The 27,229-nt window shown below is 48.5% G+C and overlaps 1 protein-coding gene and 1 pseudogene across 9 annotated transcripts; one reads left to right on the forward strand and one right to left on the reverse strand.

Moving 5' to 3' along the window:
* The first annotated feature begins 2 nt into the window (after positions 1 to 2).
* Positions 3 to 24,272, forward strand: EMC1 (ER membrane protein complex subunit 1). 9 transcript variants are annotated; one of them, XR_009539074.1, is made up of 24 exons: positions 3 to 146; positions 2,680 to 2,804; positions 3,493 to 3,558; positions 3,797 to 3,890; positions 4,752 to 4,880; positions 5,857 to 5,983; positions 6,535 to 6,684; positions 6,982 to 7,149; positions 7,657 to 7,728; positions 8,091 to 8,153; positions 8,799 to 8,921; positions 9,617 to 9,713; positions 10,027 to 10,149; positions 11,827 to 12,026; positions 12,176 to 12,325; positions 13,650 to 13,811; positions 14,147 to 14,266; positions 17,345 to 17,482; positions 19,346 to 19,519; positions 20,032 to 20,242; positions 21,149 to 21,233; positions 21,563 to 21,657; positions 22,571 to 22,700; positions 22,882 to 23,021. XR_009539074.1 is itself a non-coding variant. In XM_060141249.1 (23 exons), exons 1-23 carry the CDS (start codon positions 40 to 42, stop codon positions 23,059 to 23,061), a joined length of 2,994 nt encoding a protein of 997 aa, XP_059997232.1. In that variant the 5' UTR covers positions 4 to 39; the 3' UTR covers positions 23,062 to 24,272. The 9 variants fall into 9 exon arrangements, 6 of the variants coding, with proteins under 6 accessions (XP_059997232.1, XP_059997234.1, XP_059997233.1 ...); XM_060141249.1 differs by lacking the exon at positions 21,563 to 21,657 and having other exon boundaries at positions 4 to 146; positions 22,882 to 24,272; XM_060141251.1 differs by lacking the exon at positions 21,563 to 21,657 and having other exon boundaries at positions 4 to 146; positions 10,030 to 10,149; positions 22,882 to 24,272.
* Positions 17,050 to 17,167, reverse strand: LOC132516565 (small nucleolar RNA SNORA70; annotated as a pseudogene).
* Positions 24,273 to 27,229: the final 2,957 nt, after the last annotated feature.

Raw genomic sequence — 27,229 nt, forward strand, 5'->3', positions numbered from 1 at the left:
CATGCCGGGCCGGCGGCGGGCCGAGCCCGGGCTCCCATCATGGCGGCGGCGGCGGCGGCGGCGGTGGCTTCCGGAATTTGGCTCTGGGCTGCCCTGCTCATTCCTGCGGCCGCGGTCTACGAAGACCAAGTGGGCAAGTTTGATTGGTGCGTACGTGGGGGACCTATTCGGGAAATATTTTCCCAGTACTTGTTTTCTGTCTAAAAGGATGGGGGGTGGTTACCATGCAGCACGGCCGGCTGCATAACGTGCGGGGCCCAGGGGAAAATGAAATGTGAGACCCCTTGTTCAAAAGTTAAGAGTTTTAAGGTGGCGACAGCAGAGCATTAAACCGAGAGTTGGAGGCCCTTCTGAGCCAGTCCCTGTGCGGCTGTACAGGTCGCAAGCCCGTAAAGCGGGCTCTGCCAATCCGGGCATGCCTGAGGTTCTGGTCAGAGGTCACTCTTCTCCTCCATCAGGCCCCATTTCTGTGACTGTCAGGTTTCTTATCTACTGGGTGTCAGACGTCAACAGCCCTCAGTGAACGCCGTCTTTCCCCACCCCTCTAGCCCAACCCTTACATGGGCTCAGAACAGGACCACCCAAGACTCACATCAGCCTTGAGGTGCCCTCACTCACTGGCTCACTCACTCTTCTTTCATTCACTCACTTTCATTCATTCACTTACTCTTCATTCAGTCTCTCATTCAATCACTCATTCACACATTCAGTCGCTCATTCACTCATTCATTCATTCACTCATTCATTCACTCACCCACCCCTTCCTTAAGGCCATGGAGTTGGCTCACTTTTGCTTGAATGTCACTTTGTCACTTAAGCATTGTGCGGTCTTGGGAAAATGACTTAACCACTCTGTGCCTTGGTTTCTTTATCTGTAAAATGGGTTTACTAGTAGTCCATTACCTCTTTCAGTAGTTGTAAGGATGAATAAGACAATTCTTTTAAATTACTCAACACAGTGCCTGGCTCCCTGAGTACAACCAGTTTGTTACCAATAATTACTATTAAGGGAACACTTTATCCTTCCGAGCCCAGCTCCTCGCTGAAGTCTTTTCTGTATCAGACAAATTAATTCGCATGTTTGTTGAGTGCCTGTTGTGGGTCAACAATCATTCTAGGTGCTGTGGACACAGAGATGGAAAGGAGCTCAGTCTAGGGGGGCAGATATATAAGTTATGTGATATAAGACAGTGTGACAAATGCAACATGAGTCACATTTTTAATGATGTGGGCAGATGCTCACAATATAATATGTACAGCTGACTCTTGAACAACGCAGGGGCTGAGGGTGCTGACCTTCCCTGCGGTCAAAAATTGAGCGTAACCTATGGTAAGCCCTCTGTATCTGCAGTTCCACATCCGCAGATTCAACCAACTGCAGACCGTGTAGTTCTGGAGTATTTACTGTAGAAAACAACCAGTGTATAAGTGGACTTGCGCAGTTCAAACCTGTGTTATACAAGGATTAACTGTATATATTACATATGTACAGCATGTGATTCCAATTTAGCAGAATCCTAGGTATATGCAATTTATAAATTGAAAAGTAAACAGAAGGAAATACACCAAAATGTTGAAAAGTTTATGGTTGAAGAAAAAAAGTTCATGGATGGTGGTATTTTAGGCATTTTTTGTTTTCTTTTTTATACCTTTATGTTTTCTACAAGAAGCAGGCATTACTCTTGTAGTCCAGATAAAAGATAGCAGCATTTTAAAAAAAAGCATGGGGTTTAGACTAAGAAGTTCTTAATTTTGCATTCTAGTTCTGATAGTAATTTGTTGACCTCAACGGACTTTTACTCACCTGTAAAATGAGAGTGATAATATTTGTCCTATGTACTTCGTAAAGTGTTTAGTGACTACAGTGAGATTAAAGTATGTGGAAATACAGATAGAAACTGTCAATTGTCATGTAAACCTGTCTCTCTATACTAGTGTAGTTTCTTCTTTTTTTAAAAAAATTAGACCAAACAACATAACAAGGGAAATTCAGTGTAAATGTCAGGTGTTTAATTTGCTAGAGGTTGTAATTCATGAACAGCAATATGCAACACACCTCCTCTGTACTTGGTAGTATGCCTCAGGAAGCTAAGTACTTTCACTTTATGCTTAGATAAGAGTGTTGAAAGTGATGAGGTATGTTCCAAGGAAAGTATGAGTAACGAGTCAGATGGATCCTGAACATAGCGTGGGCTAGAACAGGCTGCAGAGAACAAAGGCTTGACCCTGATCTATCAAGTTTTGTAAGAATATTTGCATAATTTTTCTCCAAAGGTCAATGAAAATAGAAGGAAAAGTTGGATTGTATGGTCTTCTCTCATGTGTAATGTGAGTGTCTAGTCTCACTATTAATGGGTACAGAGAGGACTGCAGTTTTGTTCTAGGGGGATTTAGGCCAGGTGCTCTTTTAGGTGTTCCTTATCTTGAGATAAACAAGTGCTTGCATTTAGAAGGAAGACTGTTGTATTTCTCATCGATTAGGGTGCATTCTCTCTTCTTCTTCCCATTGCCTAGAAATCTTGCTTTTGGTCAGATCTCTTCGTTAACAAACATTTCTCATGCAACCTGAGATAGTTATGATGGTGATACCCTCATGTATTTGTGCAGTTGTCTTTTTCCAGAGCGTTTTGTGCAGTGATGGTTTTGGCCCCTTCCATTTCCCTGTACTCTTTCCTTTAGGAGACAGCAGTATGTCGGGAAACTCAAGTTTGCCTCCTTGGAATTTTCCCCTGGATCCAAGAAGTTGGTTGTGGCCACAGAGAAGAATGTGATTGCAGCATTGAATTCTCGAACTGGGGAGATCTGTGAGTGAACTGTGTAGAGGGGTAGCTGGGGATGGCATGGCTGCCTGTAGTGGATCCAGGATGCCCTGTGGCTTGTGAAGGCCACGTGGCTGATTCCCCGCTTGGGGACAAGTTGGCTAAAGGTTGCATCTCTTATTGGATCCTGATCATTTTATTTTGTTCTTTTTGTTTTTTTGGTCTTGTCAGTTTTGAATATTTAATGTATTTCTATAACTGGCCTTTGAGTTTATTTCCTCAGCCCAAGTCCTGACTGTTCTTAAATAAGATATTGCTGCAAAAAACACATTATTCTATGTCGCACTAAAGCTTTGGATGTGCCCCTCCCCCCCAATTATTTATGTTGCTTTTATGGATGTTTGTTGGCATTAAAATCATGGAAACGTAATTTACAGTTACTACTTTTCTTGTGAGTCGTATGGATTTTGTGAATTTTGTCATTGTCCGTTTATATGTTTGATGGGGTACTGGTGGGGATGGGAAGTGCGGAGACCTCACATTGGGACAATAGTCGCTCCCCTCATTAACCAGTGAGTGGGAGTGGGTCATTGCCAGTTAGCTGTAATCCTTCCCTCCCTTGAAGTAAAATTGGGCACTTCTGTGCAAACGAAGGCCTCTTCGGTCCTCTCTTGCCTCGCTTCTTGGATGCCTTGCTGTGGTTCATAGTAACGTCGACTCTCCTGTCTCTCAGTGTGGCGCCATGTTGACAAGGGCACAGCGGAAGGGGCAGTGGATGCCATGCTGCTCTGTGGGCAGGGTAGGTAGAGTCCTGCTTTGTCCCTATGATGGCGTCGGCTCCCTCTCCTCTTTGCTTGGTTCCTTCCTTTGTTCAGGGTCTGGTAGCAAATGGAGTAGGGGTGTTCCCAACAGGAAAGGACAGGCCGTTTCTGTTTGCACTTATACATTAGAGGTGAGGCCACTGCTCACAGACCCTAGGAGGCTACAGACAGAGCATCAATTTGGGAGATGATCTCACGTGGTTTTTTCTCTTCCAGATGCAATCACTGTGTCCAATGGAGGCCGGATCATGCGCTCCTGGGAGACTAACATCGGGGGCCTGAACTGGGAGATTACCTTAGACAGTGGCAGGTAGAAGGGAAGAAGCTGTATTTCATCTTGGTTTGGTTAAAGGCTTTGCTGGAACACAGATCTGCATAGATGGCAACTCTGGGCCTTCTGGCTTTTTTCCCAGGGGAAGAAACCACTGAAGAGCCAGAGAGCATCAGACACCCAGTTTTTGATGTTCTTGAGGTTATGGGACACATGTGCTTACTCAGCCAGCATTTATTGAGCACCTGTCAGATGCAGAGCTCTGTGCTGGGTGCAGTGTTCATTCTCGTGTTGACTGCTTTTCCTAATCTTACCATGACACAAGAGCTTTGCAATGTTCTAGATATAAGGATGTGATATAACACATCTAGTGTTTTAATTTTATGTTGAAGAACAGTTGGAGCTATTGTTACATCTTTGCTAAAGTTGTTTAAATTATAGGGTTTACTTGCATTAGCTTATACATCTTCTGGTAGTAATTCACTTGGTAAGTACTTGGGGAGCCCCCAGGCAGTGGGAACCCATTTGTGAATGTGAGATAGTTTCCATCATCAAGGAACCCATCACCAGTTGGGTGAGGCGGGCGTGCAGCCCACTAATGACAGAACTGTCTGATGGCTGCCACGGGAGAGGGTAGGCCTGGTTGCTGTGAGGTCCCAGGGGAAGGAGGGAACGCCCCTTGGGAGATTCACAGGGGTTTCAGGGAAACAGTACAGCCAAGTGGCTGAAAGTACAGTCTCTCAAGTCAGCTAGTGGAAAGCAGAGCCAAGATTAGGATCCAGATGCATTTGACCCCAAAACCTGTTTCATTACCTACCGAGCTATGGTGGTTGTGTTCCGGATTGTCCAGCCTGAGGCCCAGGAGGCTCTGGGCAGCGCTCACCCCGGCCCTGTGCTCAGTTTCCAGGCACTTGGGCTGGTAGGCCTGCAGGAGTCGGTGAGGTACATTGCTGTCCTGAAGAAGACCACTCTCGCCCTCCATCACCTCTCCAGTGGGCACCTAAAGTGGGTGGAACATCTCCCGGAAAGGTAAGGCTGCCTTCTCCCCAGGTGACGGCTACCTCCTGCTCTCTACAAGCCCGCCTTTCTCCTTGGGGCTTGAAGCGTTTGCTTTGACTCAGGCTTACCTTAAGTTGGCATCCTGTGTAGCGTGTTGGGCTCACTAGCTCTAGGCCTGAATTCCAAGGCTGTGGCTGCCTCTGGAGTTTCCTTTGCAGTGAGGAGAAAACTCTCCATCTGGGCATGAGAGCCAGTCAAGCAAGGGGAGTGGCTCCTTCGCTCACTCACTTTGGCAGGGACCCAAAACTCAAATTCCTATGGGGGGGCTTCCCTGGTGGCACATTGGTTAAGAATGTGCCTGCCAATGCAGGGGACACGGGTTCGTGCCCTGCTCCGGGAAGATCCCACATGCCGCGGAGCAGCTAAGCCCGTGCGCCACAACTGCTGAGCCTGCGCTCTAGAGCCCATGAGCCACAACTACTGAAGCCCACGCGCCTAGAGCCCGTGCTCTGCAAGAGAAGCCACCACAATGAGAAGCCTGTGCACCACAACAAAGAGTAACCCCCGCTCACCGCAGCTAGAGAAAGCCTAGCGCAGCAATGAAGACCCAATGCAGCCAAAAAAAAAAAAATTTACTATGGGGCCAGGTGTATAGCAATCATGAGCAAAGCAGGCCCTGTGGGGATTATGGGGAGCTGCAGTGTGCCTGACCTACCTCGAGGGGGCAGCCTTACTCAGCTGATTGGTGCCCTGTAGGAACATAAGTAGGCCTAGTGTTACTATGTCTCACCTTTTAAGAAAAAACTAGAAATCTTGTTCTTACGTGTTAAATCTCAGGTCTAAATGTTGACAATGAATTCAAATTAAAAAATAAAAGCTGTGAGCCAAACAAAACCTATTTGGGACTGTTTGTGACATCCTGGTGGCCTGGTTTCGGAAGACCCCTGAGGATACCCCTGTCCTGTGGCTAAAGCTGTTTCTCCCTGCTTTTCCTTCCCTCTCCCAGTGACAGCATCCATTACCAGATGGTGTATTCCTACGGCTCTGGGGTCGTGTGGGCCCTCGGAGTTGTTCCCTTCAGCCATGTGAACATTGTCAAGTTTAACGTGGAAGATGGAGAGATCGTTCAGCAGGTCTGGTCTGGCTCGAGGAGCCTCGTGAATTGTGGAGGGGAACAGAGTCCTTCTTTGCCCTGGGGACCAGGGAACTCGGCTGCGCGGATGCAAAAGCCATTCATGGTCCCTGATTCTGGGCACTTGGAGGCTGCATTCTGCTCATCAAGCATTTATTTAAAGCCCTCAGATTTGCACATGGTGCTATCCTGGGGTGGCTAAAAAAATCGTGTATATCTATTCATTGCCTGCAAGTATCTTATAAGATAATACTGTAGAGTAATAATAGAAAGCCATGTATGACAACTATAGCAAAGAAATGCTTATCTGAAATGTCAAATATTAAAAAGGATCTGGTATATTATTCAAATGACCAGAAAGCCAATCCTGATTGTGTCCAGCTTCGGAGCTCTTGGGAGGCTGGGTGGGATGGGGAGAACTCCTTCGGAACCCACCAGGAAGAACCTCTGAGCTTAGGCCCCCCAGTGGGATCCAGTGCTGACATAGCTTGTGAGCTGAGAGGGAAATGTGAAAATCCCCATGAGCCTCCTGTTCTGATGTCTTTCCTGCAGGTCAGGGTGTCGACTCCCTGGCTGCAGAGTCTCACCAGAGCCTGCGGTGTGGTGGATGAGGCCGTCTTGGTATGCCCTGACCCGAGCTCACGGTCCCTCCAGACCTTGGCCCTGGAGACGGAGTGGGAGTTGAGGCAGATCCCGCTGCAGGTGAGAGGACGCGTCCCCTGGCGCGAGGCATTGCTTTTGCTGCTTAGAAGAGCCTTTCTCCCAGTGTCACTGCTCACTTCCTGAGGCTTGGCAGCCCTTGGGAGCTCAGGCGTCTGGCTGAACTGGTATGAGAGGAAATGGGCCACTCTCCTCTTTGGAGAACCTGAACGGGAGCTTCCGGAGCCACATGCCGTGGCCCCGTTACCCTCGCTGGCAAAGTGGGGCAGCGGCTACCAGCCTGGGATAATCAGTGACTTGTCTGCTCTGGCCCTTATCCTTTTTCTTCTTGTCTCCCAGTCTCTTGACCTAGAATTTGCAAGTGAATTCCAACCCCGGGTCCTACCTACACAGCCCAACCCAGTGGATCCTACTCGGCCCCAGTTCTTCCTGCAGCTGTCTCCAAGCCACTATGCGCTGCTGCACTACCACCACGGCGTCCTGAGTCTTCTCAAGAACTTCCCACAGGTAACGGGAGGCAGCGTGTTCGCTAGGATTCAGGGGGATCTAGCTGAGATATGGATGCTGGAAATCCCTGCCTTTGAATCTGGAGATATTTGCTGAAGCAAGAAGACATCCTTCCATGAGTGGTTTGAGAGGGGTTAGCCTTAGAGCAGAAGTGGAATTTTTTCTTTTTTTTTTTCTGAGAATTACAGAAGATTCTTAGAGTAGAACTGGCACCTTCCTAAGGCCACAGGAGAGTGGGCACGTTAATCAGAGCTTCCCTGTAGATACTAAGAGCAGCGTGGGATGCAGGATTCACCAGTGCCTGTGTTGGAGGTTGGCGAGAGGGCTGTGTTCAGCGGTGGCTTCAATGGGGCCTCCCCCTGCTCTCAAATGCCCAGGCCATTATGCTCCAAAGTTGGGAGCATTTTCAACTCCAAGGCCAAGGGTCCTACCTGTGGAGGTGACTTAGAGAAGGCTGCTGGCTAGGACAGGCCCTATTTAGGAGTTGACACCTTGCTTTATCCCCAGACTGCCCTAGTGAGCTTTGCCACCACCGGGGAGAAGACGGTGGCTGCAGTCATGACCTGTCGGAATGAGGCGGTGAGTATTGGGGATAACAGCACGTGGGGTTTTCCTTCCTTATCTTTGCTAGGAGCCCTGAGAACCAAAAGTCTGGGCATATTCACCTAGTCAGTTTGAACCCGGGGGCAGGAGGCTGTTGAGCAATAATATCTCACCTCATCTGTAGGGCTTTCTGTACACCTTCTTTGTCCCCAGGAATGGGACGACCTCATGTTCATCTGGGACTGTTCAGGGTTGTGTAGGCTTTGTGAGCAGAAATGGGAAACGGGATTTGCCTTTTTCCAAGGGCTGAGAAGACATCGAAGTGAAAGCTTCATTTTGGTGACCAGGAAGTGACCCTTTGGCTGAATTTTCTCCTTTTTTCCTTCTCTTTTCCCTAGCAGAAGCCTAGCAGTTCTGAAGACGGGTCAACGGGGAGCTTTTCGGAGAAGTCTGGTCCACAGGTAGGGTGTGGCGTTGGGCAGCGCGCCAGACCAGAGACACAGGAGGCCCCCGGTGAAGCTGGGGGAGCAGCCAGGGCTGTGAGCAGGCCTCCTGAGTTCTCAGCCTCCAGTGGGCTTTGCTAAGTTCAGCAAATTAAACCATGTTTCTCTTGATCGTTTTTAGTTGGGAGATTAGAGAGTAGAATCCCTAGAATCTGTTCTTGACTACTTTCTCCTCTGGGCCTCCGTCTCTCCATGTCTTGTGGGGTCTGGCTGGTGGAGTTGAGTGGTAGTCTGAGCAGTTGCACTGAAGCAGAGTGTGGGACCCTGGCCAGAGTCTCCAGTTTCTGCTGTGGTTTCCATCTCCTAAGTGTTTCCCAAGGGGGTTGTGATTTCCCTGCCTACAGTCTTATTAACTCTTTGGGAAGTCTCTGCTACACTGTACTGGCTTCCTTGTGGAGCAAGTATGTATAGCGGTTACAATTTTTAAAATTTACTCGACACCTTATTTCTGCCTTAGGACTTAGCTTTTCTATTTTATGTCCCTTTGCATATGTTTCCTCTTCTGGCCTGGGTCCTTCTCCAGGGTATTTGCTCCCCCTGCCCAGATTCTTGGACTTCCTTTGGGGGGATCCCCATAGTTGCCCCTTGCTGTCTGTACCCTAGGACTCGCTGGCTTGCTTCAACCAGACCTACACCATTAACCTCTACTTAATGGAGACAGGCCGGCGGCTGCTCGACACCACGATCACCTTTAGCCTGGAACAGAACGGCACTCGGCCCGAGCGCGTGAGTCGGGGCTTGTGGGCTTCTCAGCCCGGGGCTTTCTTTCGTTGGGGTCACTTCACAGCCGTGGGTCCCAGAGTAGGATTCTCTGGACGTGGGCTCTAGCTCTACCTGAGCCACTGACTGTGAATAACAGTAAAAGCAGGTACCATTTAAGCCAAGTCGTCGGTGCGCCAGGCTCCGCGCTACGCTTTTTTTACTTACGCGCTGCTTGATTTAACCCTCTCAACAGCCATGTGGTTATTACCGCCCTCATTTTATAAGCGAGGAAACGGCCTCGTGAGATTCAGGACCCTATCCCGAGTCGCTGCCCGACATTGCCTCTGCGCACGTTCAGTGGTGTTCCTCAGCCTCTCTGGGCTGTGGCTTCTTCGCCTCTAAAATGGAAAGTCTAATCCGGGCCTCCTGCTCACTTTGTGGGGTGTTATCGGTGCAAGATGAATGATGTGGTGGCCGAGAAGCGCTCAGGTTCCTTCATGGAGGGGGCTGAGCTAGCGCCTAGCACGGTTGCTGTGTCAGCCCCTAAGAATACGTGATATCTAATTGGAGTCCAGGTTAAAGCTGTATTGTTTGGACATCCAGCAATGCCGTGACCTAGACTTCGGACAACTCCTCATGCTTTGAATCTTGGGGTCTGGTGCTCTGAGAGGCATCTGGATTCTTGCTGACTACAGTGGACTTGACTGTTTGGTTTATAGATGTACATCCAGGTCTTCCTGAAGAAGGACGACTCCGTGGGCTACCGGGCCTTGGTACAGACGGAGGATCACCTGCTACTTTTCCTGCAGCAGCTGGGTGAGTGGACCTCTTCAACCCATGTTTTTTTAGGCCTGCCCATGAGTTCCATTCAGACTCTTTATTTGGGGCTGTGGACAGGCTTCTGAGAAAGATTCAAGTGGAGTGTATCCTGAATATTTTTTTCCAGAGCCATATGTTACCTGCCTTTGAAAAATTCCTTAGCATTCTTGGGAGACAGAACTTCCCTCACTTGACCTCCTGCCATTTCTCTTTTTGGCACAAGAGGTGTGGTGGTCCCTGAGTCACCGAGAAGAGTCCCTTTGGGGGACGAGGGAGGTGGGCCTGACTTTTGTAACCTTGCTTTCTGCAGCAGGGAGGGTGGTGTTGTGGAGCCGCGAGGAGTCCCTGGCAGAGGTGGTGTGCCTGCAGATGGTGGACCTCCCCCTGACGGGGGCGCAGGCCGAGCTGGAAGGGGAATTTGGCAAGAAGGCAGGTATGAACTGAGGGGGCTGGGAGGCAGAGCTGCCGGTGCGGGTGCTCTGGGACTGGGCTTGGTAGTTGCACCACAGGGGAGGCTGTCTCACGTGTCCCTGGCTTCCTGGATGCACCTGTTCTGCCAGTCTGTTCTGAACTAGCTCTGTGACCAGTTTCTGGTGTGTTTGTGGCCCTATGGTTTATGTAACCATTCTTCTATCTGAAAGGAGTGACCTGTGACTCCCTCTAGGGAAAGATCCTGATGAAAAAGAATCTTAGCTTAGTGTAGTAATAGCTACCCTTGTGTGGGTACCTAAGATCTGCCAGGCACCATGGCTGGCACTATATACCCATTGTCCCCAAAGCAACAGTTACACCTTTCCAGAGAGCATGACCGGGCTAGTCAGTTACTGTGGTGATAGGCCAGTGCCCTGTGAGACCAGCCATGGTCCCAGCACCCAGGATGAACTCGGTTCACTCTCCTCTGATTGAGTCCCGTCCCCTCCTCCCTCCATCCGTTCGTCTAGCTAGCCAGGTGATGTTTACTGAGGGCCTGCTCTGGGCCAGGCACCCTGCTAGGCACTGCAGATTTTCTTAAACCGAGGATTAATTTGACTTTACTATTTATTTCCGCTGCCTGGATCCAGCCATTCAAGGTAAAACCTGCTTCCTGCTGCCTTTTTGCTCATTGCCTGCCCACATGGCTAGCTTTTGGTATTATTTATTTTCCCTGACTTGCATGAATGAGGTATATACCATGTGTGTGTGGACTGCTATGCCTGTGACTCGTCCTGTTTGCCTCTCACTTCCCTTCTTGAGCTGAGGTTAATGGAAAAGCGGATAAGCAAAGACACCGCTCCTTTTCAGTGAACACTTACCCTGTACCCCACCCCTTGGGAAATCCTGTGTGTACATCATGTTGTCTAATCTTGGCAACAGCCCTGTGGATTACTTGCCATTTTACCGATGAGGAGCCAGAGGCTAAAAGGTTAAGTACATTTCTCCAGGTCATCCAGGTGGTAAGAAGTGGAGCTGGGATTTTAATCCAGGTCTGCCAGACTCCAGGGCCCATGCTTTTTACCATGCTACCTTGCTCTGGGGACCAGTCTAGTCTCTGGAGGAGACTTGAGGGTGGTAGCCTCATGGATGGAGGAAGGGGTGGAGTGAAAGAGAGCCCTGGGAATGGGTTGAAAATAGGTTAGATGGGTGCAGACTAAACCGTTGACAGCGTAGGCCTAAAGCAGCGAGAAATGGAAGTGCCTGTCCGTGACACAACACACCCCTGCACCCTGGTACCCCCGCACCCCGCCCTCTTCCGGCTTTGTCATGGCGCCCGGAAGCCTCCCTCTGGCCGTTCTAGATGTGGGGTTGTGGTGGAGTCATTCACAGCATGGCTGCATCCTGCATGGCTGATCCCTGCCCTCTTAGTCTCCTATTCCAAGATTTCAGGCAGTTGAAGTGCTGAGAGCCAGGTGAGTAGGTTTTTGGAGTTCCTGCACGGCTGTGTCTAAGTGTGAGACTGTTGGCGTCAGCCACAGGACTGCCCCTTGGGCTTGTGGCCTGGGGTGTGGATGACTCGAGTGCTCCACAAGAGAGGGAGAGAGCCCTCCTTAGGAAGAGGAGGTGCCCCCTCGCTGGAAACACCTAGTCTGATGGGGAGTGAGCCTCAGCTGCGTTACCTTTTCCTTGACACCAGACGGCTTATTGGGCATGTTCCTGAAACGCCTCTCGTCCCAGCTCATCCTGCTACAGGCATGGACCTCCCACCTCTGGAAAATGTTTTACGATGCTCGGAAGCCCCGGAGTCAGATTAAGAATGAGATCAACATTGACACCCTGGCCAGGGATGAATTCAACCTGCAGAAGATGATGGTGATGGTGACGGCCTCAGGCAAGGTGAGAGGGGCTTAATCCAAACCTCCTGAGGTTCTGGGAGTGGGGAACAAGAAGCCTTTGGAAGGGGATCGCGCCGGTTCTAGTTTTTAAGGATAGAACTAGTTTTGGGGTTTGCCTTTCCGGTAGTGAGCCAGGTGTTTATTTTGCAGCTTTTTGGCATTGAGAGCAGCTCTGGCACCATTCTGTGGAAACAGTATCTCCCCAGCGTCAAGCCAGACTCCTCCTTTAAACTGATGGTCCAGAGGACTACTGCCCATTTCCCCCACCCCCCGCAGTGCACCCTCCTGGTGAAGGACAAGGTGAGGCCGCTACCTCTCATCTGAGCCAACGTGGGTGTGGTTTTTGGTGTTTTGTAACTTAAGTTCCTCCTAGGCCTTTGGAATTCTCTGAGAGTTAAAGGTAGGGAGTCAGGGCTTAGAGCTCTGTTTCTTCCAGTTTTTTGCCTGAGTGGAGGACCGTCCGGGGCCCATGTGGAAGTGACTGTAGGGTAGGTGTGACATCACTAGGTCCCTAGTAAGCCAGTTCCACTTCTTCCCAGGCACGGGCGGCTGTTGGTACCTGAATGGCTGTTTGCTCTTCTCCAGGTGTTGGAGGGCAGGACACAAAACTGTTTATGTCTCTGACTCCCGGGAGCAGGTGGCTTTTTGTAGATTCATTCTGCCATCATCAGAAAGGGGACTTGGGGGGAGGGTGGGATGAATTGGGAGATTGGGACTGACATATATACACTGTTGATACTATGTATAAAATAGATAACTAATGAGAACCTACTGTTACAGCACGGGGAACTCTGCTCAGTGCTCTGTGGTGACCTAAATGGGGAGGAATCCAAAAAAGGGGATATATGTATACGTATAGCCGACTCACTTTGCCGTACAGTAGAAACTAACACAACATTGTAAAGCAACTATACTCCAATAAAAATTAAAAAAGAAAAAAAAGAGAGGGGACTTGGTAGATAGTCTCTGGAATGGCTGCCATGGGGCTACTGAGTTGGTCCTTGACTTTTTTGTTTATTCCTCAGTATGACCCGTTCTTGCTTAGCTTTGGGGCTAGAGGCAGTTAAACTTTTTTTTTTTTTAAATTAATTTTTTTGGCTGTATTGGGTCTTCGTTGCTGCACACGGGCTTTCTCCAGTTGCGGCAAGCGGGGGCTACTCTTCGTTGTGGTGCGCGGGCTTCTCACTGCAGTGACTTCTCTTGTCATAGGGCACGGGCTCTAGGCACACAGGCTTCAGTAGTTATGACACACGGGCTCTAGAGCACAGGCTCAGTAGTGTGGCACACGGGCTTTGTTGCTCCGTGGCGTGTGGAATCTTCCCAGACCAGGGCTCGAACTCGTGTCCCCTGCATCGGCAGGCTGATTCTTTTTTTTTTTTTTTTTTAGGCTGATTCTTAACCACTGCGCCACCAGGGAAGTCCCAGAGGCTGTTAAACTTTTACCCTTTTGACACATCAGCCTTCAGACACTTTCACCTTTAGCCAAGACTTTATTTTCCACAAGGAGGGCAAAGACTAGGGAATCTGCCATAGCTGAGCTCAAGTCCCAGCGTTCCGGGTTTACCCCTAGGATTTGCATTCTTTTCACGTTGCTGGAGGCTGACCGTTCGCTTGCCTATTTCAGGAGACGGGAATGAGTTCGCTCTATGTCTTCAATCCCATTTTTGGGAAGTGGAGTCAGGTGGCCCCCCCAGTGCTGAAGCGCCCCATCTTGCAATCTTTGCTCCTCCCCATCATGGATCAAGACTATGCCAAGGTGCTGCTGTTGATAGATGATGAGTACAAGGTATGCCGTCTGCAGACTGGCTGCAGAACTGCCCAGCCAATCAGTGTGGGAGCGGGTGCTCAGACAGCGGCTCGAGGGCCCCCGATGGGAGCCGTCTGCCGTCAGCACTCATTTGGGCTTGAAGGGTGTCTCTAAGCGACTCGATTGCTCTTTCTGCCCTTGTGAAAGCTCGGACTCTTAACTCAATTTAAGCTCTGATTGAGTTTAATAGACTTTAATTCTTTAAAGATTTGCTGTTTTTTTTCTTAAGGCCCTCTTTGACAGGAAACAGTAATGAGTCTGGAGAAACTGCTTAGAGATTCCTTTTCCCTTAACTCTTTTCTGGGGTTTTCAAGGTCACAGCTTTCCCGGCCACTCGGAATGTCCTGCGACAGCTCCATGAGCTCGCCCCTTCCATCTTCTTCTATTTAGTGGACGCGGAACAGGGACGGCTGTGTGGCTATCGACTTCGAAAGGTAGGAGGGGGCATCCTGGCACGCCCCTTTGTGGGAGGGGTGTAGGTGTTTCCTCGTTATTTGGCTAAGGAGTGAATTATGCTATTCATTGTGTTGTAAACTTAGAGAGCATAATCCTGATGTCAGAGGCAGTCATTTTCATCTATTCCATGGCAGGCGCGGTTCTAGCTGCCGTGGAAGGAGCAGTGCACAACAGTCTCTGCCCCTGTGGAGCTTTCATTCCTCATTCCTCTTCTATAGCAGGGAGGAGGGGCATTTTCTCCCTTCCTAGAAAGGCGGGAGGTAGGAATGGTGATTGAACAATAGTACTTTCTGTATGAAGATGGTGTTATTGATCCACTCTTTTTCTTTTTCTTTCATTTTTCTTTATTTTAATTTTTGGCTGTGTTCGGTCTTCGTTGCTGTGTGCGGGCTTTCCCAAGTTGAGGCGAGCAGCGGCTACTCTTTGTTGCGGTGCGCGGACTTCTCACTGCGGTGGCTTCTCTCGTTGCGGAGCATAGGCTCTAGGTGGCGTGGGCTTCAGTAGTTGTAGCACATGGGCTCAGTAGTTGTGGCACGTGGGCTCTAGAGCGCAGGCTCAGTAGTTGTGGCGCACGGGCTTAGTTGCTTCATGGCATGTGGGATCTTCCCGGACCAGGGCTTGAACCCGTGTCCCCTGCATTGGCAGGCGGATTCTTAACCACTGTGCCACCAGGGAAGTCCCTATTGATCCACTCTTGATTGAACGTGCGCTTTGAATTTTATTTCTAGAAATGGGATCGACTTACTCCGATCCTGACACACTTGAGTCCAGTGCTTGCAAACAGCGTTTCACACTGGCTCTGAAGTCCAGCTCTGAGCTTCACAAGGGCTGGCCTTGGCTCCGATAGCAGGGCTGTGTAGAGGGGTAATTTGTGGCGTACTCCCCAGAGCGCCCGCCCATCCTGTCTGTAAGGCCTTTGGAGGGACACCACAGCACAGAGGTTAAGAGCTTGGACCTGGCTGCTTGTGCGGGAAACCTAGTTTTATTTATCACTTACTCATTTTGTGTCCTTGGGTAGATGCCTTCTCTCTGATCCTGTTTTCTCGTCTGTAAAACAAAATGGTAATAGTACTATATCAGAGAGTTGTTGTGAGGAGTGGGAGAGTTAATACGCGTAAGTCACGTAAAGCAGTGCCTGCTGCACAGCAAATGCCGTCCAAGTTTTACCTGCTGCTGCTTAAAAAATGCAGCGCTCTTCCCTGACAGTCTCTAACGGCTAATCTTTAGCGTAAATAGCATAGTCTGTCCAGAAAACGTGCTCTTTACCCTGTGGGTGAAAAATTACCATCCTTCTGAGTTGATGAAAAGGGGACCTTGAAAGAGACAGTTCTTTGTGGATAGAAGGACATGACCTGGAGTGTGGGTGTCATCGTGAAGATGGTGGGGGGACGGCAAAGGAGGTGGAGCTCACATGGGAAATCAGCCATGTGAGGGGTGGTCTTCCAGTCTCTGACCTCCAGTGGACTCACCGGTGACCTTGTTCTCTGTGAAGGTTTTAGTGAATTCTAATGTTTTCACAGGTGTCCTTGGTAATGGAGCCTTATATGTTCTCAATAAAAATTTGTATTATTTCAAAAACATTTAAATTTCAGAAATTTTACACATGAATACATTCTCATAGTGTAAGATTAAACTGATACAGAGGTACAGGAGCAAGATGTGAATGGGCCCTTTCAGAGCCATTGCCAGCTGCCTCCCTGGATGGAATGCCTTTCAGTGGTCTGCACGCCTTCCCCTGTCCTGTCTCTTGCCTCTGTGTCTGTAGTGCTGGATAAACAGCTTCCAGACCACACAGACATGCGCTTTATATTCTTTCTTACCTGAAATGGAATTGACCTATATTTAACTAATAGGAAATCTGCTTTTTTCACTTTATGTGTGTTCTGCCTCATTATATTGTTAAATCCATATCTTATTAAAATATAATACTGAGAAAAGCACAAAATCCCGAGGTTACTACTCAGTGGCCCTTCACAGAAGGAACACACTTGTGTACACGGCAGTCACATCAGGAAGCAGTTTAGCACCAGCGCCCTGGGAAGCCCTTGTGCCCCTTTCCAGTCACTACTCCCCCCCTCACCCCCCAGGGCTCTGTGTAATTCCACAGTGTGGATGTATGATAATGCATTTAACCACACAGTTTTATTGGTTTCTTTTGACTGTAAAGAACGTTTCCTGTAATATTTTGAGGTCCCCGCCAGCTTAGTAATTCACTGCTGGCTCAGTGTACAGGGAACTTAGATTTTAGTAATAAGTAGTAAATTTTCTTTGCATTATTCTTACTCAGATAAACAATGGGATACTATTAAATATTCCTCTCCTTTCTCACTGGCTTTAGTATCTTTCCGTTTTTTGACAAGAAGTAGGGTTTATTGGTGACGTGAGTGAGGAGGGGCAGCTCCAGGGCTCCCGTGAGTGCAGGGCCCGCCATGCGTACAGGGCGCTACAGATTAGGGGTGTATTTGACCGCACAGTCATCCGGGAGGAGCTGCTTTTCAGCCACCAAGTCTTCGAATTCATCTCTATTACACTTAGTAAAGACACGCTTCTTGGAGATGTGGATCTTCTGGCAGCCAGGGAACTTGAACTTGGCTCCATGTCGGGCCTCAGTCACATGCTCCTTGTTCTGCAGCTTGGTGCAGATGGATATGATGACCTGGCCGGCCACTGGGCCCTGGGGCTTTCCAAAGGCACCTCGCAGGGCTGTCTGGAGCCTAGACTGGGGACAGCATGAGGTCAGACATGAATGTCCACTGGAGAGGACCGTCTCCCAGGTCCCCTCGGGCAGCCCAGACAAGCACCTGGTGCCTCCACTGCCCCGGAGGCTGCTCTTTGCAGCCGAAGCACACTGGGCTTTACTAGTTTTCTTACTTGAACTGAGAGTTCCAAACTTCTTCCCAAACTAGATCCGTATTGCTGCTTCTCTGGGAGCCCTGATCTCTGTTCCCTCCTGCACAGAGGCCCCAGCTGAACTGCAGGATGTGTCTAGCCACAGCTCTCGTGGGTCTAAGGGTACCTTCCTGATGACCAGTGCTGGCTCTTTTGCCCCACCCCAGGATCTCACCACTGAGCTGAGCTGGGAGCTAACCATTCCCCCGGAGGTGCAGCGCATCGTCCAGGTGAAGGGGAAGCGCAGCAGTGAGCACGTTCACTCGCAGGGCCGAGTGATGGGGGACCGAAGCGTGCTCTACAAGGTACGGCCAGCCGTCTGGCGTAGCGCACAGAAGCACGGGGTGTGATTCTGGCTCTGGGATCTGGTGGCTATGGGTCCTTGAGTGAGTCATTTAATCCCTTTGAGCCTTAATTTACTGTCTGTGAAATGGGCATGATATGCCCTTCTCCTGGGATTGTCGTGATGATCACACGAGGCACTCGCGCTTCGCATAGGGCCAGGCATGCATGGCCACTACCCAGTAGATGTTAGCTGTTATTTTTAGTGGTAGTGCAGATAGACCTTTCTGGGGTTAAACCTTAGTCGATCCATCAGAAACTCCATCTCTGTGATCCAACACTCTAGTTAGTGGTGAGGGCAAGGAGACGGAGAGGTAACTAGTCGGTTGCAGAGCTATCCTATGAGGGAATGTAATCACTGTGGTAACGAACATGAATTACAGCCTCTGGCAGAGGAGAGATTGAGTTGGAGGAGGAGGCGTAATAGAACAGGGCAACACGACCAAGGAACTCAACAGGGCAGCTGCTTCACTAAGCGTGAGGCAGAGCGCAAGCCTCCAGTTGGACGGTCCAGGTTCAGACTTGCTGTTCATCGTGGGTAACTTGCTTAGGCTTCTTGAACTTCCCTTTTTTTTTAAATTTGGCCACACCACGCAGCTTGCGGGATCTTATTTCCCTGACCAGGGATTGAACCTGCGCCCTCGGCAGTGAAAGCGCGGAGTTTTAACCAGTGGACCACCAGGGAATTCCCAGGAGTAGGGCATTTTGGATTCATATTTGTTGTGGAGATTTTTTGCCTGCTTTGCTGAGACTAGACTATAGAGGGCCGAGGAGGGGAGCAGGCAGACAGGCTACTGTGATAATCCAGGTGAGGTGATGGTGGCTTCAACTGGGTTGGTTGGAGGAGGTGAGATGGAATTAGATTCTGGATACTTTTGAAGGTAGAACCCATAGGATATGCTGATGGATGGGGTGTTGGTGTCTGTGTTAGAGAGAAAGGAGTGAAGGACGACTCAGAGGTCCCAGGTATAAGACACTGACACTCGGGAGGCCTTGTGGGGAGCAGGTTTTATCCGGGGTAGAACAGGAGTTCAGTTTGGGGCATGTCAAGTTTGAGATGAGACACCTAAGAAGTGATACTGATATGGTGGTCCGTTAATCAAGTCTGGAGTTCAGGGAGAGGTCTGGCTTGGATATGTGAACTCAGGCGATGCCAGCACCTGTAGATGGAGTGAAAGCCACGAGATTGGGTGAGATCACCATGAGAGTGAGTGTAGACAGAAACGTCCAGAGACTGGGGAGTGGAGGAGGGACCCCCAGAGGGGGCTGAGAATGAGTGGCCGAGACAGGCAGAAGGAAAACCAGGGCACGGGTGTCCTGGATGCCAGGTAGAGAAGGTGTCTCAAGAAGGGAGTGATCACCTGTGTCACCTGGTACTAGTTGCTCAAGTCAGATGAGAACTGAGACCCATCCATTGGTGTGGTGGTAGGAGGGCACTGGTGGAGAGTCATCGTGTTGCTGGACACATGTCCTTCCATCACCGAGTGGGTCGGCCCGGGTTGTATCTTGAGTTACCGTTTGCTTGCCTGTGACTTGAGCAAGTTGCTTAACTACTTCAAGACATTTCATCTGTGAAACGTGGATAGTGACAGCTATTTGCAGGGTTGTTTACGGGATTCAATGAAATGATGGAGGCAAAGTCCCTGGCATGGCCCCCGGCCTCCAGCAGACACTGAATGAGTGCAGCGATGAGGCCCTCTAAACAGAAAGCTCTTCCCACCAGAAAACCCTCTTCCTCTGTCAGCCGGAGAGCTCTGGGCCTGCCTCCCCGCCGCTCAGGATGCGCCGCTGTGGTTCTGAAGGAGCTTTCCTCTTCGTCTCCCCAGAGCCTGAACCCCAACCTGCTGGCCGTGGTGACAGAGAGCACAGATGTTCACCACGAGCGCACCTTCATCGGCACCTTCCTTGTGGACGGCGTCACCGGGCGCATCATCCACTCCTCCGTGCAGAGGAAGGCCAAGGGCCCCGTCCACATCGTGCACTCGGAGAACTGGGTGGTGGTAAGGCGTGGCGCGTGAGCTCAGGGCACCCCCAGGGGCCTGACGTAGCATAAGAGTATGTGGCTGGTCTCCCTGCAGCCTAAATCCTTTCCTTGCCTATTGTTCCAGAAACCAGTTGCCACTTTGCGTTTTCATAGAATTCAAAACTCCTGGCTAGCAGCAGTACAACCTTGAACTAGTTACTTAAGCTTTCTGTGTTGTAATATATATAAAATAGGGGTAACAACAGTCACCTCTATTTGAGTTTAGAACAATGCCTGACGTGTAGTAAGCGCTCAGATGTTAACTATTATTCTTCTGACTTCTAAGAATCTTGAGAATTCCTTTGTCTTGTGGTGAACTTGGATAGTCTAGGTACAGCTACCCTGAAAGGTTAGTAAACTTGGTAGCTGGAAGGAAGCTAGGGTGCTGGTTGTTTCTTTCCTTCCTGGACGTGCCTTTGCATGTACATTCCCCTTTCCAGCTGAACCAGCAGCTGAGCCCCAAGCAGCCCCCTCCTCTTTTCTCCGCAGTACCAGTACTGGAACACCAAGGCCCGGCGCAACGAGTTCACCGCGCTGGAGCTCTATGAGGGCACCGAGCAGTACAACGCCACGGCCTTCAGCTCCCTGGACCGCCCGCAGCTGCCCCAGGTCCTCCAGCAGTCCTACATCTTCCCCTCCGCCATCAGCGCCATGGAGGCCACCATCACCGAGAGGGGCATCACCAGCCGACACCTGCTCAGTGAGTGACCGGGTCCCTTCAGGCAGCCGCACGGAAGGACGGGGCCAGGATCAGTGAGGAGGGCTAGGGAGAAAGTTCCCTAGTCTGGCTTTGCCGTCCATAAAAGAGCTGACACATCCCTCCTCGTCCTTGTTTCTGACGAACCACTTTCATGTCTCTGTTCTGTTTTCACCTCGTTTGGAAAGTTGAGCCCTGATACCATACCCAACAGGTAGCCTGTGCAGATGGGCTGCAGAAACTGGCAAGGTGTAGGGTCTCATCTTCATGTAGTTCAAGTTCAGGACTCAACTAGACAGGTCTCTCTGTCTAGTTGATTTTACCAAAGACGTTTGGGACTGTCAGATTTGACAGGCATTTGGTATTACTATTTTACCCTCAAATATGAGGAAGACAGACTGCTTGGTAATTTCCCGAGTTTAATTCCCACCATTCCTGAAACCGCTGGGATCTCATGTTGCCCAGTCCTCCTGCTGCCCTCCCCCCACCCCCATCCCCCACCAGCGTCACTGCTTCAGCCAACCATAGGCTCCTGTTTGGCTCACAGTGAGGAGACCTGCTTAGCTGGGGCAGGTATTGCTGGAGGAGAGGAGGAGGATGAAGAGATCCAAGTGGGCTTCCATGCTCTTCTCTGCCATCATTACCCAGTTCTTGAGTCTGGCTCTTTATTTTCTGATGTCTCGGGATGATATGTGAAGAAACTAGTATCTTCAAAAGTGGGAACCTTCATTCAGACCCAAGTGTATTGGATTATTGTTTTTGGCCATTTAAGGGAGCCTCAGTGACCCATTTTTTTGGTTTTAAACTCTATTTCAGTTTCTGTGATAAGGACATTTTTGTAAGTAGCCCTAACTGGGGATCAGGTCAGTGTGAACACTCACTTCTGTTGACTTGTTTCTGTGTATGTAGTTGGGCTGCCTTCCGGAGCAATTCTTTCCCTTCCTAAGGCCTTGCTGGATCCCCGCCGGCCCGAGATCCCAACAGAACAGAGCAGGTGAGACCCTTGTGGGTAGTGCTGAAGGCTGTGACCTTAAGGAACTTAGCATCTTGATTACATTTGGTCCTTGGTCTGCTGTGCACTGTCCTGCTCCGCTGGGGATGTGGCAGTGAACACATCTGCCCTCATGGAGCTTGCATTCCGGTGGGGGCGACGAGGTGGATAATAAATAAGATAAACAAGTGAAATAATTCTGTATTAGGGTGCTTGTAAATGGCAAGGAGAAAAAAACTAAGAAGGGGTGGGGTCTAGGAAGGGTGTGGAGGGGTGCAACTTGAGAGGGTGGCCTGGGAAAGCCCCTCAGAAAAGGTGACTTTTGAGAAAAGACTTGAAGGAGGCGAGAAGCTGGCCTTGTGGATGTCGAAGGAGAATGTTCTAGGCAGAGGGAACAGCTGTCACAAGTGCCCTGAGATCATGCCTGGTAAGTTATAGGGAGGGCTGGAGGCCACTGTGGCTGGAGCAGCCAATGGTGGGGACACTGGGAAATGAGGTGAGGGAGGTGCTGGGGCCTGGGTCACATGGGAAGCCAATTGCTGTCCGTGTTAGTTTTCTTTTCTTTCTTTCTTTTTTTTTTGGCTGCATTGGGTCTTTGTTGCTGCGCGTGAGCTTCCTCTAGTTGCGGCGAGTGGGGGTTACTCTTCATTACGGTGCGTGGGCTTCTCTTGTTGCGGAGCACAGGCTCTAAGCGCGCAGGCTCTAGAGCGCAGGCTTAGCAGTTGTGGTGCACAGGCTTAGTTGCTCCGCGGCATGTGGGATCTTCCCGGACCAGGGCTCGAACCCATGTCCCCTGCATTGGCAGGCGGGTTCTTAACCACTGCGCCACCAGGGAAGTCCTAGTTTTCATTTTTGTGTTTCCAGCCATCATCTCTGCGTATTTTCTTGCCTCCATCCCGAACTCTCTTCCCTGAGGGGTGTGAGGAGCTGTGGGCAGGGTGAGGAGGCAGTAGATGTGTCTTTGCACGCAGTGAAGGGAGGACGGTTTGGAGCGGGCGGAGGTTAAAGCTGGTGGACTGAGGCACTCTGGAGTGAAGAGCAGGAACTGGCCTAGTGGCTCGATGTTTTGGTTTTAAAATGGCCCTTTCTTCCTCTAATGTGAAGTACTGGTCGTCTGTGGTTTCGTTTTCTTTAGATTCAGAACAAGGTAGGAATCCAGATCTGTCTTACTCTGCATACAGCTTTCTTTGTTGCAGCCCTTCCTAACATTCCCTGATGCACATAGACCTTAGAAGAAGATATGTGGCTGATACGTGGCCTGGAAACCTCCCAGGGCTCAGGGCAGCCAGGAGATCCCCTTACAGCAGTTTTGAATGCCGGTCCTGGTTGATGTTTTGCAGAGAGGAGAACCTGATCCCGTATTCTCCAGACGTACAGATCCACGCAGAGCGGTTCATCAACTATAACCAGACAGTTTCTCGAATGCGAGGTATCTATACAGCTCCCTCGGGCCTGGAGTCCACTTGTTTGGTGAGTAGAGCCCCAGCCCAGCCTGTGCCACCTTGTCCACAGGCACCCTGTGCGACACCTGTTGTTTCTTTCACCCTTGGGAAAACAGCTGAGGAGTCTGTTTCCTTTGTGACCAGAGTTTGTGCTTGTGGCGGATCACTGGTGCCTTTCTTACGGATTTCTCATTCCCTCTGCCTTCCAGGTTGTGGCCTACGGTTTGGACATTTACCAAACTCGAGTCTACCCATCCAAACAGTTTGATGTCCTGAAGGACGACTATGACTATGTGCTAATCAGCAGCGTCCTCTTTGGTCTGGTCTTTGCCACTATGATCACTAAGAGACTGGCACAGGTGAAACTCCTGAATCGTGCCTGGCGGTAAAGACCTGAGACCCACTGCCGGAGAGCAGAGAGCCAAGGGGAGTGAGGGGCAGACAGGAAGCTGCAGCTGCAGTTTGACAGGCCAGAGGAGGATGTGTGTTGGACACTCATCTCAGTTAAGAGCTCTTTGGAAGAAGATGGGCTCTCGTGGACACTCCTTTTGGGATACGTCTGATGCGGAGTCATTGGTGGTGGATGGAGGCTGAACTCACTCTCTGAGCCGAGATCTCAAAGCATCTTGCTGGACTTTCCCCCGGAGTCCCAAGGCCATCGCCATTTCCCTGCTGTGCCCATCCATGAATGTTGTGTTTTTTTTAAGACCTCCAACAGATTTTTCTCTTTTGTGAGGCCTGTTTAAATTGATGTTCGTTTGCCTTCTGTTTCCCGGGTGTATCTGGAAGGCCTGATTGTTCCCCTGCTCCTTGCTTCAAAGTCGGAAGGGAGCTCTTATTGACAACTCCACCTTATAGGTGCATTTGCTGTTTTACACTGGGGAGAAAGAAGAGCCATCCTTAGCTGAAGTTTGAGGACTGATGCAGCCTCTCATGGCTTCTCTCCAAAGTAACTTTGGGTCGAGGAGTCTATGTGTGTGTCGAAACTTGCCTCTCGTTTCATGCTCCCATTCATCAATGGGCCACCCAGTCTTAGATTCAGTTTATTGAAAGCCAGGTGCATAATACTGCCTTGGTTTGTTGGTCATCGTCATCCAAGCTTTTCACCTCAGATATGTCAGAGCTGAGGCCTTTTCAATCTACTGAATTGTCTGAACCTTGAAGAGATTTCAAGGGAGGAAGGCAAATCTGCCTGTTTCACAGTCCCTCATAATCTCTCATTTCGCCCACAAGCTGGTCTAGTCATCTTAGAACCTAGATAGAGAAAGTTGTTCTTTTTTAAGAACCTCATTATTTTTAGTTATAAATTGTGTGGATTACTATACTTCTCTTAAAATGAGCAGATTTTAAATCTTATCTTTAAAAAAAGAAGAGAGAAAAGGGTAGGGGTAGGAAACTGGCATCTTGTGGGTAGCATTGTTGATTGGCTGGGCTGTTGCCTCTGCTACAAACTAAAGATGTCCTAAAAATTTTCCCTTGTTCATGGATTTGGGGAATGATGGCGTTTTTCTTTACTGTGAAGAATGAAATGTACAGAGAGCCCTGTTGGGAGAGAGATGAGTTTGTTTAAGTGTTTGAATAAAGTGAATGACGAACGACATTGTTCAAGTCCTTTTTTGTGGAACATCATATTGAGGCTACTTCTGCATTGGAGGGGGACAGAAAGCTGTGCAGAAATGGAGTGAGTGCAGTATTTTAATTGGGAAACATGCCAATTTAATCATATAAGAGTTGTGTTATTTAAAAAACCAAATTTTTTCTTTCTGTGGTCATATGCTGATGGTAGAGAAGGAAGAGAAGTGAGAATAATTTGACTTTAAAATAAAACTGTGAAATTGATTTTAATGAATGAACCTCTGAGTATCTCCAGAAAAAATAGGCATCTATTCATCCTGACTCAAGGCATACATATTTTGTTTAAAGTGATCTGAGAGATGGGAATAAGTACAACTTAAAAAAAGTCTGCCCTGGTTTTGAGAAAGCCTGGCTGGAATTTTGCCCGTCCTAAATAAGTGTGTGCGAGCTGCGTCATTAACTATTGCCTTGCTGCCTGCTCTGCTCACACGGCCCAATACGTCTGCTCGATTCTAGTTTACATTTACCCATGTACATGCCAGAATCTGAAAGGACAACCTGATGGGGGGGAGGTTACCTGCCTTTTCATAAAATTCCCTCTATTTCAGCTTTAATCATAACGAGTTTACTGAAAGTTACCTCAAAGCAGGCAGTTAAAATAGCTAATGCTAACGACATGGTCAAATCTAAGTCTTCTAAGTTCTCAACCTTTCTTAATCTCAAAGCAGCACTTGCTTCTGACCAGCCATGCTCAGCCTCTACCCATGGCCTTTGAAACTGCTTCCTCTCAGATCTCTGATGTGTTTTCTTTCCTTCTTTTTTTGGCCTTTTTTTTTTCTTTTTCTTGGCCGTGCCGCCTGCAGTGGAAGCGAGAAGTCCTAACCACTGGACTGCCAGGAATTCCTGTCTGATGTGTTTTCTTGTCCTCCTCTTTTGCTGTGTGTATCCCTAGAGCCATGTGTTTTCCCCTGCCTTCATAAAATAGGTTAATTTGGGCGCCCCCTGGAGTGTTTCACTTAGAGAAGTAAGTTCTTCAGTATTTTTTATGTCATTTTTTTATTAGTTTGGTCAGCATACAAGATCTTTTGGTGTAAAATTTTGCCACTGAATAGTATTTAATGATTCTTAGTCCCTGTTGGGAATAATGTAGAATGCTCTGTGGCTATTGCTATAATTTCTCCTTAGCGTTTGACTCTGGACGGTAATCAGTGATTTAAATCCAGAATTAAATCCAGAATTGCGGTTAGAATGTCTGGGATCAGTAAGGGCCTTTTTAAATTTTGATAATTTTTTTGGAAGAGGGGTTTAAAAAAATAATGTGTTATGCCCCACTGATCCTCTTAAAATTATAACCTATTGATTTAACACCACTTTAAAAGTGGTGATACCTGCTCCCCTTCTCCCAGCAAAGAAATTCGGTGAGCAGGCTAATGTGCAGTTAATACAGTTTTATATATATTCCATCTTTTCTTCAAGCTTCTCTCAAGTCAATCCCTAGATGAAGCCAGACCAGCAGAGAACTAGCTGTGCATCTAGGTTGAATTTGAGGGGACAGTATTTTGTCATAGCCTATCCTTAGGAATGGACTTTAGAACTTGATGCTGCATTTATTCTGTTAAGGACATTGTTTATCATACTATGTAGAGCACCAAATAGAAATTTCCCTCTTGTCTTGGTATCAGGAATAGTTTATCTCTTAAGTCACTTTAAAAAATCTTCTTTTCCTTGATTTTAAATAGAACATGTAGGGCATCCCTGGTGGCGCAGTGGTTGAGAGTCCACCTGCTGATGCAGGGGACACAGGTTCGTGCCCCGGTCCAGGAAGATCCCACATGGCACAGAGCAGCTGGGCCCGTGAACCATGGCCACTGAGCCTGCGCATCCGGAGCCTGTGCTCCGCAACGGGAGAGGCCACAACAGTGAGAGGCCTGCGTACCGCAAAAAAAAAAAAAAAAAAAAAAAAAAAATAGAACATGTACATTATTTAAAAAAAAAGTTAAAATTCAAAAATTAATATGGACTAGTTCTAATATTGATTACCCATAAGGGCACTGATAGTCCAAGTTTAATGTTCTTGTATACATACTCTCTCTTTTCTTTTTTTAATTTTTATTTTTTGGTCGTGCCACATGGCTTGCGGGATCTTAGTTCCCTGACCAGGGATAGAAACCGGGCCATGGCAGTGAAAGCCCAGAGTCCTAACCATTGGACTTCCAGGGAATTCCCTATACATACTCTTTCTTTTTTTTTTTTACATACTCTTTCTTAATGGCATCATGCTATTTAATTCTGCTACTTGCTTTTTCAACTGATGCCTCTTAAACATCATGTATTTGTAGAGATTCCCTAAATGCTTTCTGGAACAAAGTATGACAGAAAAAAATACTCAAGTCCTAACATGTATTAGAGACTTCAATGCAAGTCACCTAACCTCTCTGAGTGTGTTTTACCATTTGTGTGAGGGCATGGATTACATGGTCTGTAAGGTCTTTCAGCTCGGAAATTTCAGATTTGTAATTTCACTTCCTTTATAAATTGCCTTTTCTGGTAAGAGTGTATTACATAAACTACAATTATCAGGATTATCCAAGACTTATTTACAGATTTCTGTTCATTTAAAATTTTGTTTTAAAGTCATGAATCTATCTTTCTCTATATTCTTTACTTGGAATGCTTTCTTCCCTTCTCAAAATCTGGTTTGTCTGAAATCTAAACTTCATAAAGCCTTCCCTGTTGATTTTGGCTACCAAGGACCTCCGAGTTTCCTGGCTACTAACCACACAATTTCCTGAATGATGTATCCTAGCATTTTATTATTTCAGTCATTTTGTGTCTCCCAGGGATTGGCAGACTGTTTTCTCAATTCTCCACAATCTTAAACATGAAGCTGCTACTTGACAAATAGTTCCCCAAATGGTTATACCTTCTTCATAGAAGCCTTAGGACGTTTGTCCCTAGTTTCTTAAGTTTCTACAGTGCCTT

The sequence above is a fragment of the Lagenorhynchus albirostris genome, chromosome 2 (genome assembly GCF_949774975.1).
Source record: "Lagenorhynchus albirostris chromosome 2, mLagAlb1.1, whole genome shotgun sequence".
In the NCBI taxonomy this organism is placed as follows: domain Eukaryota; kingdom Metazoa; phylum Chordata; class Mammalia; order Artiodactyla; family Delphinidae; genus Lagenorhynchus; species Lagenorhynchus albirostris.

Coding starts and splice junctions, on each gene's coding strand:
- EMC1 (XM_060141249.1), top strand. CDS start 40: ATGGCGGCGGCGGCGGCGGCGGCGGTGGCTTCCGGAATTTGGCTCTGG. Junction 4,881..5,856: donor GTGGAACATCTCCCGGAAAG/GTAAGGCTGCCT, acceptor TCCCTCTCCCAG/TGACAGCATCCATTACCAGA. Junction 19,520..20,031: donor ACTCGGAGAACTGGGTGGTG/GTAAGGCGTGGC, acceptor TTTTCTCCGCAG/TACCAGTACTGGAACACCAA.